At 45.6% G+C, this 22,646-nt stretch overlaps 1 protein-coding gene across 1 annotated transcript in view; it reads right to left on the reverse strand.

Moving 5' to 3' along the window:
* LOC140396480 (protein O-mannosyl-transferase TMTC2-like) overlaps positions 1–22,646 on the reverse strand; it is a 271,210-nt gene that overhangs the window by 72,264 nt on the left and 176,300 nt on the right. The window contains exons 5-6 of the mRNA XM_072485147.1: positions 9,311–9,396; positions 8,145–8,329 (exon numbers count right to left, since the gene is read on the reverse strand). Of these exons, the coding sequence (XP_072341248.1) occupies positions 8,145–8,329; positions 9,311–9,396 (271 nt within the window). The remainder of the gene's footprint in view (positions 1–8,144; positions 8,330–9,310; positions 9,397–22,646) is intronic.

The following is a 22,646-nucleotide window of genomic DNA, read 5'->3' on the forward strand; positions in this document are numbered from 1 at the left end:
GTGGTTATCGCTGGCTGGACCAGCATTTATTGCCCATCCCTGAGGGCAATTAAGAGTCAACCACATTGCTGTGGGTCTGGAGTCACATGTAAACCAGACCAGGTAAGGACGACAGATTTCCTTCCCTCAAGGACATTAGTGAACCAGATGGATTTTTACAAAAATCAACAATGGATTCATGGTCATCTTTAAACTTTTAAATCCAGATTTTTTTTTAAATTGAATTCAATATGGATTTGAATCTGAGCCCCAGAGCATGAACCTGTGTCTCAGGACTACTAGCCCAGCGACAATACCACTACGCCACTGCCTCCCTCACTACTAATCTTTGTTTCCTGTCCCTCAGGCAATTTTGTAATCATGCTACTAATGTCCATTTTATTCCATGAGCACTAACATTACTCACAAGTCTGTTGTGTGGCACTTAATCAAATGTCCTTTGGAAGTCCATGTAAGCCGCATTAACAGCATTACCCTCCTCAACCCTCGCTGTTACCTCATCAAAATACTCCAGTAATTTAATTAAACATAATTTGCCCTTAACAAATCCATGATGGCTCTACCTTAATTGACCTGCATTTACCCGTCACTATTAATTTTGCCTGTGTTATAATTTCTAAAAGCTTCCCCACTACTGAGGTTACATCAACTGGCCTGTAATTGTTCAGTTTATCTTTACACTCTTTTTTGATCATGAGTGTAGCATATACTGGTTTAGCTCAGTGGGCTAGACAGCTGGTTTGTGATGCACAATAAGACCAGCAGCGCGGGTTCAATTCCTGTACCAGCTGAGAATTCTGAATTCTCCCTCTGTGTACCCGAACAGGTGCCGAAATGTGGCGACTTGGGGCTTTTCACAGTAACTTCATTGCAGTGTTAATGTAAGTCTACTTGTGACAATAAAAAGATTTTATATTATATCTAATTATCCAGCCCTCCACTGAGTTTAACGAAGACTGAAAAACTATTGCCAGTGCCTGCAGAATTTCCATTCTCACTCGCCTTGGATGCATCTCACTCGATTCTGTTACTTTATCAACTTTAAATATAGACAGCCTATCCAATACCTCCTCCTTGAAAAGTGGGTCAAATTGCAGAGGGTGCAAATAGAACAAAAGGGAAGGTGTGTTATAGGGCGGAACAAGAGGCAATAAATCACAGAAGAGCAGATGGAGCAGAGACAAAGGGAAAGATGAGGGGTCAAGTGGAGAAACAAAAGATGGCTACAGAGTAATGAATGGGTGGCATCCAAATGCACAAAGGAGAAAAACAAGATTAAGACCAAACAAAAGGAAACAAAATAGGGCACAGATTGTGGTCTGAAATTGTCAAATTCAAAGTTACGTCTAGAAGGCTGTAAAATGCCTAATCAAAAAGTGAGGTTCCTCAAGCTTTATTAAAACGCTGCAGTGCAGGCACAATGATGTCAACATGAAAACAAGGTGGAAGATTAAAACAGTAGGGCCCACTGGAGGTCTGGGTGCCTTGCTTGCCGATTAAACAAAGTGATCAGGAGGTGAAAGGTAGGTGTTTCATTTCCTGTGCGTGCACAGAAAGGTTTTGTAGGTAGGGGGAGGGGTGTTGGGAGTGATTGAGGAGTGGATCAGGGTGACATGGAGAGGCAGAGAGGTCTAGTGAGGGAATGACAGAGCTTAGGACCCAGATTCCTTCTCTCCAACAGAATCACACTGTGCAGAAGAGGCTCTTTTGGCCCATCGAGTCTGCAACCTCACGTGACAAATACCTGACCTACCAACATCATCCCATTTACCAGCACTTCGCCCATAACCTTGAATGTTGTGATGTGTCAAGCGCTCAACCAGGTATTTTTTAAAGGATGTGAGACAACCTGCCTTTCTCACCCTCCCAGGCAGTGCATTCCAGACCGTCACCACCCTCTGGGCAAAAATGTTTTTCCTCACATTCTCCCTAAACCTCCTCCCCTCACCTAGAACTTGCGTCCCATCGTGGCTGATCCTTCAACTAAGCTGCTTCCTAGCCACCCTGCCCATGCCCCTCAACCTTGTGCGCCTCGATCAGGTCGCCCCGCCGTCTTCTCTGTTCCAATGAAAACATACCAAGCCTATCCAACCACACTTCGTAACCTAAATGTTCCATCCCAGGCAACATCCTGGTGAATCGCCTCTGAACTCCCTTCAGTGGAGTTAAGACCACATTCAGATCAACCATGGTCTTATCAAATGGCAGAAAAAGCTCAATGAGCTGAGTAGCCGACTCCTGCTCCTATTTCTTATGACCTCATGATCTTTAGATGGCTGAAGATTCAGCAGCCAATGGTGGGGTAAAGGAATGGGGAACGCACAAGAGACCAGATTTGGAGGAACACAGAATTCTTTGTGGGTGGAGGCGACAGAAAGAGGAAGGAGAGAGCTCATCAAGGGATTTAAACATGAGGATGAGAATTTTAAATTAAACACATTGTTGAACCAAGAGCAAAATAGGTGAAAAGAACATGTGGTGACTGATGAGCAGACAGGCCTGTTCTGCTTAGGATAGCAGCAATGGAGGTTTGGATCAACTAGAGTTTACACAGAATGAAAAGTGGAACGTAGGCTCAGAGATCAGTGGAATGGTTGATAATTGTAGCAGTTTTGAAAGAGGAGAAAGAAAATGTATTCCCGCTGGTTTGTGGGTCATGGTTTTTGTAATCATAGATTTAAGCCAACTCGAGGACTTGAGCATACAATCTACTTCAGTTTCAGGTGACTCATTGTTGTAAATGAGCACCAAGTCAGGAGTGTCCCCTTATTGCCCATTCAAATCAATGTTGGGAAATCAGAACCATTTTGACATTTGTGATTCAGTTGAATTTAGCCGGTGATCTTCTCGCATTAACGGGCACCCCATTCAACTCATAGATTTTAGAAGGCAGGAGATCAATAGACTTGGACACTAAAACAATCGGCAGGCCGGGTCTTCTGGGGCTCAAACAAACTGGCAGCAGGTCGCTGCTGCATTGTGGGCCCCATAATAGTGCCACCGTTCCTCAAATGTCCGCTAAGGTTCCCCACAGAAATTCTGAGGACAATTATCTCCCAGCATTGTAAAGTTTGCAGATGATGTGAAATGGAGCTAATTGTTATAACCCACATAAGACCTTACGGGGTCAGCCAATTAGTCTCCCCATGAGTCTCATTGAGTATGAACTTCCCTGCTGAAGGGGCAGTATCCCACCAGCGGAGCCATGGACACTGTATATAAAATCTCGGCCCTAGTGGGAGCCGAGCGGAGAAGTCCCGACTGGGGCCTGTGTACACCGTGTAAATAGTTTTTGTTCAATAAACAAACATGTTTTTTTTTGTCTCTCATGTGGATGCCTCTCTAGACACAATAATAATGAAGAGGGTGATTTGCACATGATGGTAAAATAGCATGACAAGATGGAGTTCAATACAGGGGAGTGTGAAGAGATGGGAGGACAGTAATACTATAAATAGCATGACTTTGAAAAGTAAACGTGAGCAGAGACCTTGGTGTCCATATAGGCAAAATCCTTAAAGGTGGTAGGGCAAAATGACAAGATAACCTAAAAAGCACAAGTGTTACATGGGTTTGTAAACTCAGATGTAAACTATAAATATATAGTGGTCAAGTTAGAACATTTTAAATTACCGAAGCAACCTGAGCTGTGTTGTGTATTCATGTTTGTTGCTAGTTGGAACAAGATCACTTCAAGAGTCCAATCACGTGACATATTGATGACATCACTGGCCGTTTGCGTGAGCAAACAGACAGTCTATCCTAACAGCCTGTAGAGTAAACACCTTTCCAATAAAGCTCTTGTTTATTTGTGCCTTTGTGGTCTGCTAGCCTATCCTTTAAAAATACCGCAAGCTAATACTGTGAACATTTCTGGACACCACACAGCAGAAAGGATATAGCAGGATTAGAAAGGATGGAGAGGAAATTTACCAGGATGAAATGAAATGAATGAAAATGGTTTATTGTCACAAGTAGGCTTCAAATGAAGTTACTGTGAAAAGTCCCTAGTCGCCACATTCCGGCACCTGTTCGGGGAGGCTGGTACGGGAATTGAAAAAGTCCCTAGTCGCCACATTCCGGCACCTGTTCGGGGAGGCTGGTACGGGAATTGAACCGTGCTGCTGGCCTGCCTTGGTCTGCTTTCAAAGCCAGCGACTTAGCCCTGTGCTGAACAGCCCCTGTTACCATGTCTGAGGAGCTTCAGTTATGAGGACGTTAAAAAAGGATTGTTCTCCTTGGAACAGAGTAGATTAAGAGGTGATGTCACAAAGAATTACAAGGTGAAGAGCAGGTTTGAAAGAAGAGGAAGAAAATATATATTCCCACTGTCACGGGGGTCAATAACCAAAGGTCACAGGTTTAGGCCCAGAGTGAACATTGGGGCACTTCCTGCTGACAAAGTGCCCTGTCAGGTCTGATTTTCTCTCCAGGAAGTGGGGGTGTAGTTGCAGAATGGAGTCAGGTTCACCACCTGCGGATGCAGATCAGAACCGGCCACAGGAGCTGTTCAGAGACGCGACAGGCTGTATAACAGGCCTGATTTAGTTCTCGGCTTTTCCTTAAACATTAGGCCCTCTAACTCTCATCCCTCACCCACACCCCATGCAACCACCATGCCCCCATGTCTACTAATGCCAAACCATTCCCTCATCCACACTCATTGGTTCTAATAGCCCCATGCAACTTTAATGTCAACTCATGCCAAATCACGCCGTCCTCCCACAACCCTTTGTCTTTACACCGTCCATGCCAACTCACCCAGCATCCACATCGGCAAACCTCATGAGCCACTTTGAAATAAATAAAGGTCCAAATATCTTTAAAGATATTTTCATTATATTGAAATATTGAATATCCTATTCATGAAAGCCCATTCAAACATATAAATTCCCTCAAGTAATTAATCCCATACAGCACACCAAAGATAGATAATCCTTAGATAACCTTCATGATCTGTCAACCAAACTACAAATGTAGGAACCACCCCCTTTCCCCCTTCCCCCAGAGATAATTATAGGTTGTGGTCAATGGCCTAACATTAATAATAACATAATTATAGCCCTTGGGGAGATATCAACAAACAGCTATTGTAATTGCCAGCACAGATTTTTTCAACTCACTGACGCAGAGAGCCTATTTTTAAATGCTGTGAATTTAAATTACTCCACAGACTGACAGTTCTACAGACACCATCACCTTCATGGGCACTTACATCTGCCCTAAACAATGTGTGGCTCCCACAATGCGGATTAATGCACTTGCGACAGCACTGAGTTCAATGGAACCTGCTGAGTTTGGATTTCCCGCATGTGTGAACCAAGCCTCATCCCTTTCCTCATCAGGAAAAATAGGATCTCTCAGAAATGTGGGCATGACTTCTGAATCCAGGTCCCACCCACCATTTTTAAAGGAATGCGGAGTCTCCAGAACTCCCTGCAAACCCGGTCCTTAAACTCATTAGCTAAGGACCAAGAGTAGAAATTAAAATTGTTTTCAATCAGAGTTATTGGGATATGGAATTTTCTATCTGAGAAAGTGGTGAAAGCTGATTCCGTAAGGAATTTTGGAAGGGAGTTGAATGGGTGCTTGATGTTGAGAAACTCAAAAAGTATTGGACAAAAAACAGGGATGGTGGGACTACGCATGACTGCTTTCAAAGTCGCAGCAGAGGCATTATGGGTCAAATAGACTCCTTTGTGTAACAAGTTTTTATAATTCCATGATTATGTCAAATATGAATAACTGCTCACTTTACATCAATGAACGTAATTTTTGTCAGCGCGTTACTCTAAGCTCTGACTCGGTACTTTTTTTACCCACATGTTCCTTCTTAGTTGAAATGGGTATGTGCTGCTACCTTCATAAGACAGATCAAAATCTAATCCAATGCTTCTTTAACTGAAAAGTCTGAGGGGATTTTCACAGTAACTTCATTGCAGTGTTGGTGTAAGCTATTTGTGTTGCTAATAAAGATTATTATTATTTAATTTTTGATTGACTGTTTAAAAATATTTATGTGGGACAATCCAGATAAGCTTGAGGGCTTGTTTAGGATGATCTCCTGCTTCGAGATGGGAAAAAGACACTGTAAAACACAGGAGAGAAAGCAGCTCTAGTCGTCTAGAATTCAGATACCAGTTTGAGGCTATTATTTGCGTTAAAACAGTGCAAGCCGTCAGACCAAAGTTATATTGCCCAGCTACCAACCATTTTCCTCATGCAAGCAAAATTCTGTGTGTATATACAGAAATGGATGCCCACTCAACACCCGGTAAAATTATTTTAACTATTTACATTATTTAAGATTTGGGGCATAATTTGACAAAAACAGAGTCCCATTTGGTTTAGTGGGGTGTTTCCCAACACTTGTCGGGGCCGATCCTGGTATTGAACGGGACAGTTATTTTTTGGGGGCCTCGGCAAGTTCATTTCAAGCACTGATGAGCTCCGCTCGTCAGTGTAGGAAGAGATCCCCGGTCTCTCAATCCCCCAACCGGACCCTCAGACACCCCCAACGTTCTTGTTGTGGGGTCCTCCAGCCCCCCGCACCCCACTTCATAAGGGCAGACCAACAGAGAGTGAGAGAGAGTCATAAAAATCAGACCAGAAAGCATTGCACCAAGGACAAGGCTCCAAATGCAACAGGAACAATATTCAATAATGACAATCCCCCAGACATTTAAAGAAACCTTAGACAAAGTTACCATCACAAGATTTGGGTGCACCAGCAGATTACCTTTCATTTTAGAGATTCAGAGATCAGTTCCAGTAACTCATTTGATGGTAATTAAGCCTGACCATAAACTGTAAATAACAATAGTTCTTTGGAAGGGGGGAAGGTATATTCAAAAAGGAGACCGATGTGCTTTTAAGGGATAACAGCATCACATCACTTGAAGGGAAGTGTGTCATGCAATCCAGTCTCATGTGATCCAGTTTCAGTTTCACTTTGGCCTGGGAGCAAAACATAGCTCACACAACCCTGCTGCTGATATCCTCATTTTTTGTGTCCATATATGTTCCCATGTGCCTAGTTTATATAATTGAATTGGCAATGTCCTTAAATAATCCCTTATGAGTGGTTGGTGCCTTTTATGTCATGATTACAACATATGACATACATTATCCCGAATGTTTAGAACATGAGACCATGACAATCATTAGCAATAGGCCTTCTCTACATAATCAACAGTCACATTCCTCCAATACATATTCCATCCTGTATTATGAACTTTGGTGTGCATATTAAACTCAGCCCAGGCCAGAGGATAGTGTAAATATTTACAACTCTCAGGAAACAAAATTTATTTCAACAGATTTCTTGTGAATACCATGTGTCCCTGAAGTAAGTAGAAAGCTCTAAATCTTCAGATTAATAAATATTTTACTATTTTTAAAGCTGATGTGGGTTTGACAGACACCAGGGTTTTTGATGGTGGGCCAGCTATGAACATGGATCCTGGCGCAGTGAATTGTCCCAGTGTGAGAGTTTGAGTGATACCCTTGCCTAACAAAACTAAGGGCCCAATTCAGTGATCCCATTGCGCCCGACATTCCTGGGCACAGCACCTGGCGAGACCTGGGTCTCGCCCTCAACGGACTTTAACTTGAGTCCACCGAACTGCGTCCCAAATGTATCATAGAATCAGAGAATTTACAGTGCAGAAGGAGGCCATTCAGCCCATCGAGTCTGCACCGACCCTTACAAAGAGCACCCTACTGAAGCCCACGTATCTACTCCATCCCCGTAACCCAGTAACCCCCACTTAACATTTTTTGGACACTAAGGCAATTTAGCATGACCAATCCACCTAACCCGCACATCTTTGGACTGTGGGAGGAAACCGGAGCACCGGAGGAAACCCTCGCAGACACGGGGAGAACATGCAGACTCCGCACAGACAGTTACCCAGCCGGGAATCGAAGTTGGAACCCTGGAGCTGTGAAGCAACTGTGCTAACCATTATGCTACCGTGCTGCCCAAGGTATGAAGGGTTATGGAGCCAAAGAGGGTCGATGCAATTAAATTATCGATCAGGCATGATCCATTGAAATGACCGAATAGTCTTGAGTTATTGACAGGCGTGTTCCTGTTCCTCATGTGTTCACCTTTACAGTTGCACTTCTTGCTCGATTCCTACCTCGTGCTGTCCTTGTTCATGCAGAAGCTTTCCTAAGTTGTATAAGCAGCTCGTTACTGAACTCCTGTGAGTGTGAGGGTCTTTGAGGTTTTCATCTGAGATGTCAGCACATATCACAAAGGTTCTCTTGGCTTCTTCTAACCTCCCCAGGTTCATTAAAATAATCCCAGTGTTCAAGTAGGCAGCTGTAACGAAAGTAAGAAAGAATAAACAACTGTCAGATATGTTAATAAAGGACAGGGGATATGTTTCCTATGTGACATTTGTCACGAAAGTTCGGAATTGCTTTTGATAAGCATTGGCTAACCAATTACTAGAATGTTAATACCACTTAAAATACAATTTAAACGGCTCTTTTGCTGGTGCCGTCATGGCCTTCAGCTGAGGAGAATTGACATTGAAATTTAAAACTCTGCAAGCTGAGCCAATAGACCTTGTTAAAGTTCCTGTATGAAACCTATTTGCATGCACTTTCTCTTTGACTTCTTTACTTCTGCCAACTGCTGTTCCCCAAACCGGATAGTAACCTAACCCCTGGATTCACCAAAGCAACCAGCCAGATGATCATCTTCTTGGACTCTTTCGTGGGGAATGCCTGGCTCTCTAATGTCCATGGCTCGAGCCAGAGTTTGGCACATTGAGGTGCATGGTTCAGCCCATTGGAACATTATTTGCACAGTGCCATTAACCATCAGATTCAATAAATATCTTGAGAATAAATACAACCCTCTATTCAAAATGTGGTTTGTGCCTGGCCTTTTGTTGTTTTGAATTCAGGATGGAGTTTTGAGCAGGACCATATGGAAGAATTAAAAATCAGAAAATCAGTACACCAGAGCCGTTTCCAAGTTTAAAAAAAAAGTCATTGACGACAAAAACTATTTTCAGCTAATAGAGCATAAACTGGAGTGAAATCAGGCTTTCATCGCTGTTGCGAAATCAAGTTTTCATCACTGTTACTGCAAAGAGAAATAGCCATAAATGACTAAACTGACACTTTAATTGTTTCACCCTAATGAGTGTTGACCAACTCACATTTGGTTTGATTTAAATTAATACTCTAAATCTGGATTGCATGGCCGTTTTGCTAAACAATACAAATTCATTCGTTAGTTTCACATGCAAAAGTCTGTTCATGGTTTCAACAGCGTTAGATGGTTACTTACATGCCAGGGTAGGCCTGCTACCGATTGCCAATTTATAGTAATGAAGGGCTTCTGAGAACTGATCATTTTCCTGGAGAAGCAGCCCTCTGATATAAAGAAAATGTGTAAAAATATGTGTTAGTATTGACCAAGGCATTAATGACATCATAGTGTCCTTAAAGAATGAGTCTGTCACTTGGAGAAGGATAGGATTACAGACGAGCACTATCGCCCAAATTATGGAAGAAAATATTCCCAGTGCAGTTCACAACTGACGACAGCAACATTTCCTTTCTGAAACCTAGGTTATCAAACTCAGCAAACAGAAACACAGCTCTTGGTGATCTTTGCAATGGTCACTCTCAGGGGAATTTGAAAACCATGTTCTTCTTCCTGCTCATGTGCTGGCCTTGATCCACATGCCCCTGTGGTGTTTGGTAATTATTGTTAGTGATGGCAATGGTCTGATGGGTGTGCACAGGTCTTAAAAGGCCAGTTGTGACATGTTTCTCTCTTCACTTGATATCCGCCTGCCCCAGTGCTTCTGTTTAACAGCCATATTTCGGGTAACATGAGATTCTCACCCCAGCCAGGCAAGGGTTTTGTTGCGATTCGGAAGCCAGGGTCTCATGATTTCATTCAGACCCCAAGAACATTTAAAAGATAGCAACAATAGAATGCTGCAACAAGGATCAAATCCAGAGAGGGTCAAGAAAAGTTTTTTTTTAAACTTTGTGACAGGTTCCTCAAGGGTCACAAATATAAATTACTGTTGTGTTTTTTATTCATTTATGGGATGTGGGCGTCACTAGCTAGGCCAGTATTTATCGCCCATCCCTAATCGCCCTTGAGAGGGTGGAGGTGAGCAGCCTTCTTGAACCACTGCTGCAGTCATAGAATTTTTTACAGTGCAGAAGGAGGCCATTCGGCACATCGAGTCTGTACCGGTTCTTGGAAAGAGCACCCAACCCAAGGTCAACACCTCCACCCTATCCCCATAACCCAGTAACCCCACACAACACTACGGGCAATTTTGGACACTAAGGGCAATTTATCAAGGCCAATCCACCTAACCTGCACATCTTTGGACTGTGGGAGGAAACCGGGGCACCCGGAGGAAACCCACACACACACGGGGAGGATATGCAGACTCCGCACAGACAGTGACCCAAGCCGGAATCGAACCTGGGACCCTGGAGCTGTGAAGCAATTGTGCTATCCACAATGCTACCGTGCTGCCCCTCAGTCCATGAGGTGTAGGGACACCCACAGTGCTGTAAGGGAGGGAGTTCCATGATTTTGACCCAATGACAGTGAAGGAACAGCGATATATTTGGAAGTTTGGTTGATGAGTGGCTTGGAGGGAAACTTGTAGGGGTTGGTGTTTCCATGAATCTACTGTCCTTGGGCTGGATTCTCCGCCGGCGCGATGTTCCGTTTTGCCGGCAGCCCAGGGGTTTCCCGACGGCATGGAGCTGCCCCACAATGGGTAACCCCATTGATGAGCTGGCGTAACGGAGCATCCCGCCAGCGGGGTGAAGCAGAAATGTAGCACGGCCGGGCAGAGAATCCAGCCACTTGTCTTTCTAGGTGATAGAGATTAGGCTTTGGAAAATGCTGTTGAAGGAGCTTGGTGAGTTTCTCCAGCGTATCTTGTAGATGGTGCACACTGCTGCCACTGGTCAGCAGTGGAAGGCACGAATATATAAAGGAGAAACATTTTTAGCATCAAAAAGTTTGGATCTTTCCAAATTCTTTGCAGCCATCTCTCCCCTAGCTCTTCCTTCGTTAATCTCATTTACACTGGCCCCACAGCAATACTGGTAAAAAATAAAACTAAACTCTTATCTCACAGTCTCTTCCCGTTCCAATGCCATATACATTATGGTTTGAAAGTAAAGTTAAAGTTCAAAACTCCAGTGCATGAAATAGCAGAGCTTCCTCTTGCTCATGTCAAATTCCAGAATCAAGCCGTCAATGGCATTTGTATCAAAAGTAGGAAACAGTTGCTGGAAGTAAGCTTTCAACCTACACCATCCTGTCATTCAGAATGGGAGTCAGTTTTATCGTTCTTTGTGTTGGTCATTCTCGAGGACCTCAATGAAGCAACTTGCAGCAGGTAAGACAGATATATTGACATGGATTTGGACAACTTGAACAGCAAGAATATTGACGTGTTCTGAAGCACCCTGTGGTGGTCTTTGCTCCACATTGAATGATGGGGTCCATCACCCGACAGATGAAAAAAGCACATGGGAAATCAGCCTCAAGAAACCTAACCTGGAGAGCTGCTACAAGAACACGTGCTCACAAATGTAGACGCAGTGGCTGACATGGAGCGGGATTCTCCGACCCCGCATTGGTGAATCACGCAACGCCGCTAAGAGCCGGTCCACCGATTCTCCGGGGACCAGAGAATCAGTGCCAATGGCGCCGGCATAGTCGGCGCGGCGCCGGTCGGGGGCCGCCCAACGCGCACCCCCCCCCCCCCCCCACCCCCAGCGATTCCCTTCGCTCGATGGGCCGAATGGCCTCCGAGTTCGGCTGGGTCCCACCGGCGCCATTCGCGTGTGGTCCTCCCCAGCGGGACCTCGCCGTTCATGCTGCGGGAGCCGCCCTGGTGTGGGGGAGGGGGGATCTGACTCCGGGTGGGGGCCTCCACGGTGGCCAGGCCCACGATCGGGGCCTACTGATCGGCGGGCGGGCTTATCCCGGGGGGGGGGGGGGCTATTTTCCTCCACTGTAGGCCCCTGTCGGGCTCCGCCATGTTGCCCGGGGGCCGGCACAGAGAAGGCAACCCATGCGCATGCGCTAACTCAGCCGGGCCATGGCATGCATTTGCGAACTCGCACCAGCTGTGGCGCGCATGCGCGAACTCGCGCCGGACGTGCTTGCGCCCATATCAGCAGCTGGAGCTGCGTGAGGCGGGACTGGCATGACAGCAGCGGGACTTCGGCCCATCGCAGTCCGGAGAATCGCCGGGGGGGGGGGGCACGCCGACCCGCCCCCGCCGAATATCCGGTGCCGGAGAATTCGGCAACCGGCGGGGGCCGGATTCACGCTGCCTCCCCCGGCGATTCTCTGACCCGGCGGGGGGTCGGAGAATCCCGCCCCAGAAATGTCAACTTATTTGTCGCTCTACAGATTCTGACTGACCTGTAGGTGCTTCCAGCATTTTCTCTTTTTGTTACAGCATTCCAGCCTCAATGGAGTATATTTTTGTCGATTATTTCTACCATGATTACATTGATACTGCTAAAACGGATATGTCCAATTGATTGAAGACCCTTTGAGGGAGTACAGTGTCTGCTTGGAAGAATTGTATGAATGCACTCATACATTAGACGATTAGTCATGCTCTCAACTTACCAGGACGAGGAGTTCCTCATAACTTGTTTTCATAATGATGAGGGTTTAAACACATGCGTGTCAATTTTCTAATTACCAACTTCCAACCAGTATCCCTTGCAGAAAGCGGAGAAATAATAAGTCTTTCTGGGATCAACAAGGCTCCAAAATGATATATTTGTTGAAAAATGTTTGGAGGCAAGTTATCCTCAGTGGCAGACTTGTGCTTTTGAAATGTGGTTCCATAGACTGTAGGGCATGGTTGGCAATTGGTCAGTCTTCCTACTTCCCTATCAGAACATCTTTACCTGGGGGATGAGATTCTTCATACTTGTCTCCAGATTATGCTTCAATCCAGCACCCGAATGTACAAGGTAAGCATGGCTGAATAAGAACGGGAGACTCGTCAGTGATTTGTGAAAGTAGGTTGTACAGTTTCAGCTGAATAGGTTAGCTGGTCGCTGAGGCCTAATGGAAGGAGTCTTAATTTCCAAGTGGGGTGGAGTGGGCGGCGGGGGGGAGGGGGGCGGAATGTTGACAGTGGATCAGAGAAGACCAACTAAAATCTTCAAAATAAAGAAATACCCTTTGGAAACGGTCTCCAGTAATCCCTCAATGACATGAATGGGCTGGATTCTCTCGCCCGGCCCACCCCAAGAAAGCCACGGGCGAGCTGCGTACAATGGAGAACTCCATTGACCTCGGGGAGGATTTGTAGTGATCTGTACATCTGTACATAAATCTGCACATACACCAGGGACTACAGACAGGTGCATCAGCCACTGCATCACTGGAGGGCAGCATCAGAGACGGCTATAAAGAGTCCAGCCCAAGGGAGGATCCGCCTTTTCCAGAAGCACAGGGCTAGTGAGCAGCAGCAGACAGACAGGTCAGCATAGGCAGTTTACCTTAACTTCACTGGTCATACCTCCTGACTGTATTACATCTAGTTAAGCTCTGGAAAAACAGAACAAACCCACTGAATAAAGAATTTGTGTTAACTGGAAGTCTACAATCTTTATTCAGACTTAGAGAATAACATATGGGACCCGAAGTGATTTCAGAAAGCTAGCTAGACACCAATAACTGTGACAATGACTCAAACCATCCACATGGCACACTCATTGAGCGCAAGAAGAACAAAAGCCGCAAGAAGCACAGCAGAAACAAGAACAACAACAGCAACAACAAAAACAATATGCAGCACAACAAGGACGACAAAAGCAACAAGAAGCATCCCAGAAACCCGACAAGAAAAAGAACAAGAATAAAAGCGAAAACAACGAAAACAGAATCAACAAGCGCGACAAAAAGAACAACAAGAACGACAACAACAAGAACGCCAACGAAAACAATCAAGGCAGAAACGACAAAACCAACAACAAGAACGACAACGAAAACAACAAAGACAGAAATGACAGAAACACCAACAATGAAACAACGGCCTGCACAACATGGTACGACTCTGCACGTGAAGGACAATGCCACAGCACACTGCGAAACAATGACAAGATTACAAACATGCCATGGCATGATAAAGAATCTCACAAATTCCCATCTGCTCCAGAACAAACAAGCAAAGCAGCTTTCACGAACGATGACATACAGAATCAATACCACAAACACAGGAAGAAGTTGAGGTCAGACAATGGTGTGACACAGAATCGCTACCCACAATCAAATGGAACAGGGGAAAAAGGTGTCCACATCATTAAATGACTCATCAGCAAGGCAGCCGAGTCACGTTCCGACATCAACCTAGCTCTGTTATCGTACCAAGCAAACCCATTGGGCTCAGGACTGTCGCCAGCGCAAATGATCTTCGGCAGAGACATCCGGACAACCCTACCGGCAAAGCAATTCCGAGACCCCAGCAAAGCACCGGTTCTCGACGACATGCGGCCACTATGCTCCAAACAAAAACTATACTACGATCAACATGCGATCCCACTCAAGCCACTGGCAATAGGTGACCAGAATCAGAATCAGGGACCCAGAAGGCGGATGGTCTGAGTCAGCCACGGCGATCAGGCAGGAGGCACTGCGGTCCTACATTGTCAAATAGTCTGCGGGAGTACTTTTTCGCCGTAACCTCCGGGATCAATTAGAGATTCGACCTACAACGCCAGTATTTCCCACACTAGACTTGACCGAGTCCATTTGTCCACAGGACGTTCCTCGCCACACAACGCAACACAGTACTCTTAATGACATCAAACCATCATCCCTACTACCATCATTAAGACGCTCCAGCAGAAGCCGTAAGGCACCCGACCGGCTAGATTTGTAACAACACTTCAACACACGCACAAGACGAATATGGACATTTCTCACGATGGACTCACAACACAGTTAATTGTTTCTGTACTACTTTTATCATCTTCAGTGTGCAGATTTGCATATTCTCACCACTTGTTATGTACAGTTTTCTTGAGGCCAGTCTAGAAAGCATGTCAAATAAAAGGGGGGGGGGTGTAGTGATCTGTACATCTGTACATACATCTGCACATACACCAGGGACTGCAGACAAATGTAACAGCCACTGCATCACTAGAGGGCAGCATCAGAGACGGGTATAAAAGGTCCAGCCCAAGGGAGGATCTGCCTTGTTCAGAAGCACAGGGCTAGTGAGCAGCAGCAGACAGAGACAGCTCAGCATAGGCAGTTTGCCTTAGCTTCACTGGTCATACCTCTTGACTGTATTATATCTAGTTAAGCTCTGGAAACAGAACGAACCCACTTTATAAAGTATTTGTGTTAACTGGAAGTCTACAATCTTTATTCAGACTTTGAGAATAACATAGGATTCTCATGTAGCTGGGCAGACGCGGCCAGAGAATCTGCCCGAGATTACAATATAGTCGAACACTACACTGCTGAATCCTGTATTGTCCAATGTTCTATCCTTTGGACAAAACATTAAACAAGGACCTTTTCTGCCTATTTTAATGGTATTATTTGAAGAAGAACAAGGAAGCATCCTATTATTTTGGACTGGACCTATCTCTCAACAAAACACAGTCTCCAGCGGTGGGGTAGAAGCAGCAAGGCCTCCTTCACTTAACCACACCCCACCAAACTGGAGCCACAGTGATCAGAGGGCCATAGTTCCAGCTGCCATCCTATGGTGAGGTTTCTCCTCCATAATGTTGGCCAGTCTCTTCTTCTTCAGTTCTCTGCCCAACAGCAAACCCAACCCACAGCACCACGGCCTCCACCACTGGTAGGGCAAGAGGCCAGACTCGTGTCCACCGCAGCTGGATCGGGAATTGAACCCCATGCTATTGGCCGCAATCTGATCCACACCAGTCAACCAGCCAGTTGATTCCCCAAGGAATCCAAGTTGCTGTGGCAACACACACTTTTACATGCATGCTGTAGTAGAGCTATGGATTGTGATGGTGGAGACTCAAATTTTCTTTCCATCACACAGCTGACCAGAAATCTCTCCCACTCTTATCACCTGCCATTGGCGTGTGTTGGAAGGATTGTAGGTTGATATTTAACTGGTTTGGCTGTGTTTCAAACACATCTTCCTCGGCCATCCTGGCATGGGACCCGAACCCGGAGCTTCTGGCTCAGAGGCTGGGGCATTACCAACTGCGCTATAAGACCACAGGCTACAGTCATAGTCTCTTCTTATAGTGGCAACTACTACCTCTGCCGGTGGGACTGCCATCCTTCCAACTCGCACATCCACTGATGGGGTCTGTGGCCTCAGGAGCCCACCCATTGTCCTTGGTTGGATGGAGGACACCAAGGGGCCAATAAGTAGGCAGCCTCCCAGAAGACTGTGCCAGCGGGAATATTGTCGAAGATTTTAAGATTCTGCTCAATGTGTGCAAAATGGTTGCTGTGTTTGCCTGCATAAGTCAAAATAATTCCCTTTGTGTGAAGTGCCTCAGAATGTCTCTAAGACGTGCAACAAGGTACAATATGAATTCCACTCCTCGTTCTTTCACATTGATGTTAAGTTCTGCTAAAAGTAAGTCTGAATTTCTCCCTCCTGTTCCCAAAAGCTTCCCAGGTGAATTTCAGGGAAACCCCAGGAACAAGGATTGTGGAGGTGGTGGGAGGGGATGGAAAGAAAGTTACAAAAAATAGATCTACCTTATTTTACCTACAGTCAATTACTGCGGGACAATCTGTGACATTCTAAATAAGAACCTTAAATAAAAATGTGTTTTTAAACATTACACTTGCACAACACATTGCATTTTAATATATTCAGTGAATTGTGCATTCTTTTAAAAAGTGTTAACATATTTTTTCGACGTTTGGCCCAGTGAAATCATTTAGAGGGCAGGAGACAGCATGAGCTGATGGCTGTCATGTTAAATTATGACTATGTTTAAAGCTGGGCAGTGTTTATAATAGAGATCTGTGTATTTAAAGTCTCATTGTTTATAGTGACAGAAAGGAGCTGAATCACTCAGGTTCTTTTTTATTTGGCTTCTGCAAACTATATTGAACCGATGCCACTGTTATATCTGCAAAAAGAAACTTCTAACTGAAATTACATATGCCTCTTTGTATGAAACCCGTAACCTAATGTGAGTGTGCCTGTCAACATGAACCACCACCCCCCCCCCCCCCTGCATGATGCATGACTGTCCAACAATAAGGCCTAATAAGATCCACTAAGATGTAACCCATAACCTGACATTTGAACGTGCCTATTGAAGAAACCCATGTCCTGCTGAATATATACATCATGCTCTCACTGCTGGAGTTGTCTTTATCATTTTGGGACCCAAAGTCAGAGGAGCGAATAAGCACAGAATGTGATGGATTCACAAGCAAAGAATAGAGAACTCGTAGAGTCAAGAATGAATGTCCAGAGACAGCAAGGAAAGTAGTATTTATAGGCAGTGGGACGAGTGTTCACAGACACGGATGAAAGTGCCTGAAGGCAGTACGTGAGGAATGTCTGTACAAAAAGAAAAATGGGCTTTCACAGACTGAGAGATAAGGAATATTTACATATGGAGGGGCAGGGATTCATAAATAGAAGTGCCATTTTTCCGCAGAGAGTGGCTGTTGAACAATATCTCTAATCTTGACAGACAGAGGATGCACGTAGACAGGGATGGCCCTTTGTGACTCTGATCTATGATTTTCCAGTTATGGAGGACGTCTCAGTTAATTATTTTGGCAGCCCATCATACCCGATTGTTGAAACAATTTATTGAAAACATTAAAATCCCAGTGACTCGGTACAAGTGACTGCTTAAATTTGTGTTCTGTGTTTCTCGCAGAAACAAGTAATCGCTATGAAATCGCATTCCAGCTCATTTGGAGAAAAATGATCATTCACAACAAAGGTACGTTATTCAACTTGTTTAAAAGGGATCCATATTCCAATGATTATTGCAACAGTAATAATCTTCTATAGAGTGGTATTTAAATAAAACAACTGTTCAGTGGAAGCTCCTACCATCTCTCATCATCTGCTTCAGTGTGATGGGGTGGGATTTTCCAGTCCTTCCTGCCAGCGGGCTCTTGCCCTCCTGCCAATGGTGATTCTGGTGGGCTCCGCTGCGGCGGGATGAGCAAGCAGTGTAGACGTCGGCAGGAAAGGGAGATCCCACCGGCAGCCAATGGTGAGCTTCCTCCGCCCCCCGAAAACACACCGCGTGGGAACGGAAAATCACGCCCGTGGTGTTTTTTTTCATTCCTTCATGGGTTGTGGCAAAGCCAACGCTTATTGATCATCCCTAATTAATTAGCAAGGCGGTGGTGAACTGCCTTTGTGAATTGCTGCAGTCCATGTATAGGTACACCTACAGTGCTGTTGGAAAAGGTGTTCCAGGATTCTTTACCCAGCGACAATGAGGGAATGGTATTATATTTTTCAAGTCAGAATGGTGTGTGACTTGGTGGGAAATATGGAAGTGGGGTTGGTCCCCTCTGCCTGATGCTCTCGTCTTTCAAGTGGTATATTTCACAATTTTGGCAGGTGCTGTCAAAGAAACCTAGGTGTGTTGCTTCAGTGCAGCTTGCAGGCTGTGTACACTGCAGTTATGATGTACTGGCGATGGAGGATGTGAATGTATAAGGTGGGGAATGGGAATCCAATCAAGCAGGCTACTTTGTCATGGATGTTATTGAGCTTCTTGGTTTTTGGTGGAACTGCACTGAAGGTAAGTGGACATTATTTCATCACACTCCGCTACTTGGACCTTATCGAAGGTGGGCTTTGGTGAGTCAGGAAGTCAGTCATTCCCCACAGCCTCTGATCCGTTCTTGTCACCATTATATGTATGTGGCTGGACCAGTTAAGTTTCTGGTCATTGGTGACCTCCAGGATGTTAAAAGTGAAGGATTCAGTGACAGAAATACCTTTCAACATCAGGGGGAGACTTCAGGTTCTATCTAGTTGGAGATGGTTATTCCTTGGTATTTGTGGAATGTGATTGCTACTTGCCACTTATCAGATGAAGGTCCAAGTCTTACGTAATCATCAGAGAGCATCCTCACTATTGACCTTACGGTGGATAGAAAGTCATGATGAAGAAGCTAACATGGTTGAGCTGATGACACTGCCCTAAGGAACTCCTGCAGTGAAGGGCTGAAAATCATCTTCCTTTGCATTGGTTATGACTCCAGGCAAAGGAGAGCTTTCCCTTTGATTCTCACTGACTTCAATTTTGTTAGGGCTGCTTGATGCTACACTTGATCAAATGTTACTTTGCTGTCAAGTGCAGTCACTCTCACCTCACCAATTGAAAGCTCTTCTGTCCAAGGCTGTGCTGAGGTTTGGTATAAAGTGGTCTTGGCGGAACCCAAACTAAACACCATTGAGCAGGCTATTGGTGAGTAAGGTTATGCTTGATAGCACTGTCAATGCTCCCTTCCATACCTTTGCTGATGATTGAGACTAGGCTGATGAGCAATAACTGGCCAGAATTTTATTCCACTTTTTGTGAACTGGACAGGCTTGGAACATTTTCCATTTTGTCGATTAGATGCCTGTGTTGAACCAATGCTGCAATAGGGCAGCGGGAAGCATAGCTGGTTCAAGAGAACAAGGTTTCAGCACTACATATTGATTGTTGTCAGAGTCCGTAGCCTTTACAGTGCGGTTAGCCATTTCTTCATATCACATGGAGTGAATCAAATTGCCTGAAGATTGGCTTTGGTGATGATGGGGACCTCAGGAATAGACCGAGATAGATAATCCACTCACCATGCAAATACCTCAGTCTTTCTTTTTGCACTCAAGTGCTGGGCTCCATCATCACGAAGATGGGAATGTCCGTGGAGTCTTCATCTCCTGTCTCATTACATTCATGATGATGTGACAAGTTCTGATCTAACATGCTGGCTATGGGATTGTGCAGGTCTGTCTCATGGTTGAAATAGCATGGATCATTTAAGGGTAAGCTAGATAAATTCCAGGGGTGAAGAGAGCAGAAGGAATTGCTGATTGGGTTGTATGAAGTAGGGAGGGAGGAGGCTAGTGTGGAACATAAACGCCAGTAGTGCAGAGCAAATGGCTGAATGGTCTGTTTTTGTGCTGTAAATTGTGTGTAATTATATGATTTTTTAAAACAAATTCCACCAATTAAATACAATCAAACAATCAGATCAGCTCTAATGGGTTTTATTGAGAATCTGCAAATATAAGCTCATGATGCCATGGAACAAAAGTCTAGTGTAATTAAAGCTAATGCTGCAGCAATGCATCCATTTAATGGTAATGTAATTAAAAGCCTACAAAACCCTGTCAGCCATGTGAAGTAGTAATAACTACACTTTATACTGACAGGAGTTAGCCAAAGCCCTGTCAAATTTGGCTTTTAGTGGGCACCATGCAGTTTCGTATTAGATTTTCCTCAGGTTCTTCGATGCTAATCCCGTCCACATTCACCAAGGAAACAATGGAATGCGAGGATTTTTTTTTAAAGCAATACAATCTGTTATGAGTTTCCACAGTTCATAAATAGAGCATGATGTCATTTGGGCAGCACAGTTAGTAGAAGTTTCTGGCCCCTTTAAGAAAAACAACAGCCATAACGCCTTACATTATTGTTTCCTTTTTTTGAAGTGAAGCGCATGTGCACTTGTTTGCATTTCTTTTCCATCACAATTGAATTTCCATAAGTGAGAATCAGCAATGTGGACAAAATACAAAGCGCTGGGAAAACAAATTCGAAGCAGATGCATTTTCTTTTGAGGTTATAACATGGTTTGAATCAAGGATTTTGTTTCAACACCAGATCCCATACATGTGACAATACTGTTGATTTTATTTTATAGAAGAAATTGCAAAAAAAAGTTCCAATATTGTGCATATACTGTCATTGCAAAGGGCTGTGATTGGGCGGGATTCTCCAATAATGGGGCTATGTCCCCACACCCGCAAAAAAAACGCGCACGAATCACCCTGGACTTACCTGGAGAAAGTCCAGGGTGATTCTCCGATTTTCATTGGGCTAGCAGGGCCCCAGATAGTCCTCACAGCTCTGCTTGCTGATACGGGCCCAACACTTCTAGTCGGGGGTCCACGCATGTACACTGTGGTGGCCTGCGTCGGCCGCCCCCCAGATTGCACGGGCCCGTGGATCAATGACCCCCGATCGGTAGCCTGGCCGCCCTGGAGGTGTCCCCCCCGGTGAATGATCCCCCCCCGCCCCCACAAGGGCGGCCGCAGACTGAGTCCGCAGCCGCCACGCCGAGTTCCTGACAGATGGAACCATGAAAGAACCACGCCGTCAGGAACTCGGCCAGCTGCACTCAGTGAATCGCAGCGGGGGCCTCTTTCAATGGCCCCCGACCGGCGCCGCATCGACCGCGCGCACACGATTGCCGGCGATTCTCCGGGGACTGGAGAATCGCGGGAGCGACGTTGGACCCTGGGCGTCATTCTCCGCCGGCGGGAGTCTCCGTTTTGCCGGCGCCCGGGGGTTTCCCGACCGCGTGGGGCTGCCCCACAATGGGAAACCCCATTGACCGGCCGGTGTTACGGAGACTCCCGCAGGCCGGTCGAGGCAGAAATGTGGCGGGGTGGGTAGGAGAATTTTGCCCCCTATCTCGGGTTTGACGCCCATTCTCCGCTCCCGCACCGATCAGGATTTTGGCACGGAGGCTTGGAGAATCCCACTCTAACATCCTCAAATTGTTGTCCAGGGGGAAAAAAGATCGTTGCCATACCAATGCCAGGAGGAAAAAAGATCCCTGCCATACCAATGCCAGGGGGAAAAAAGATCCCTGCCATACCAATGCCAGGGGAAAAAAAGATCCCTGCCATACCAATGCAGGAACTGACAATCATACGTACTGACTGCTCTAAACCATTTAGTCACAATATTAGCTCAGAGGCAGTGGGGTGGGGCGAGGGGGACTGTGCGGGATTGGGTACTGTGGTGGCGGTGGTGGGGGAGGGTGGGGGGGCGGTGGCTGGTATCATTTTGCCATTGGGAAACGCCGACGAAACAAAGATGGGAGCCAGCAGCTGAGGAGCCCAAAGGACAGAAGGTGGGATCGGAAATGTTGAGGAGATCATGGCACAGCGGCAAGCGCGAATGCAGGGATGGAGGCAGAAACACGTAACTGGGTCGAGCCGATTAACTGCTCACCTGCTGAATCCAGCTGTCCTCAACTCCCTTTAGCTGCCGGCTTCCTGAGGCCCAGGAAACCCTACCAGCCTCGATTAAATTAAAAATGGGAGATACAGAGTCAAATTTACATCTGTATGTGGAGGCAGGTTTTGGTGAGTGAATGGTCACACTTGGTTTTGTTATGGAGGAAATAAGATTTACCACCAACCCAGTGCAGGTTTTCCTCTGGCTTTTCTGCGAGTCAGTGTCAAAAACACACCCGTCCCCGCTGAGGCCAGGCTTCACGGTAACACGGTAGCATTGTGGTTAGCACAATTGCTTCACAGCTCCAGGGTCCCAGGTTCGATTCTGGCTTGGGTCACTGTCTGTGAGGAGTCTGCACATCCTCCCCGTGTGTGCGTGGGTTTCCTCCGGGTGCATGGGTTTCCTCCCACAGTCCAAAGATC

The sequence above is a fragment of the Scyliorhinus torazame genome, chromosome 19 (assembly GCF_047496885.1).
Source record: "Scyliorhinus torazame isolate Kashiwa2021f chromosome 19, sScyTor2.1, whole genome shotgun sequence".
Taxonomy (NCBI): Eukaryota; Metazoa; Chordata; class Chondrichthyes; order Carcharhiniformes; family Scyliorhinidae; genus Scyliorhinus; species Scyliorhinus torazame.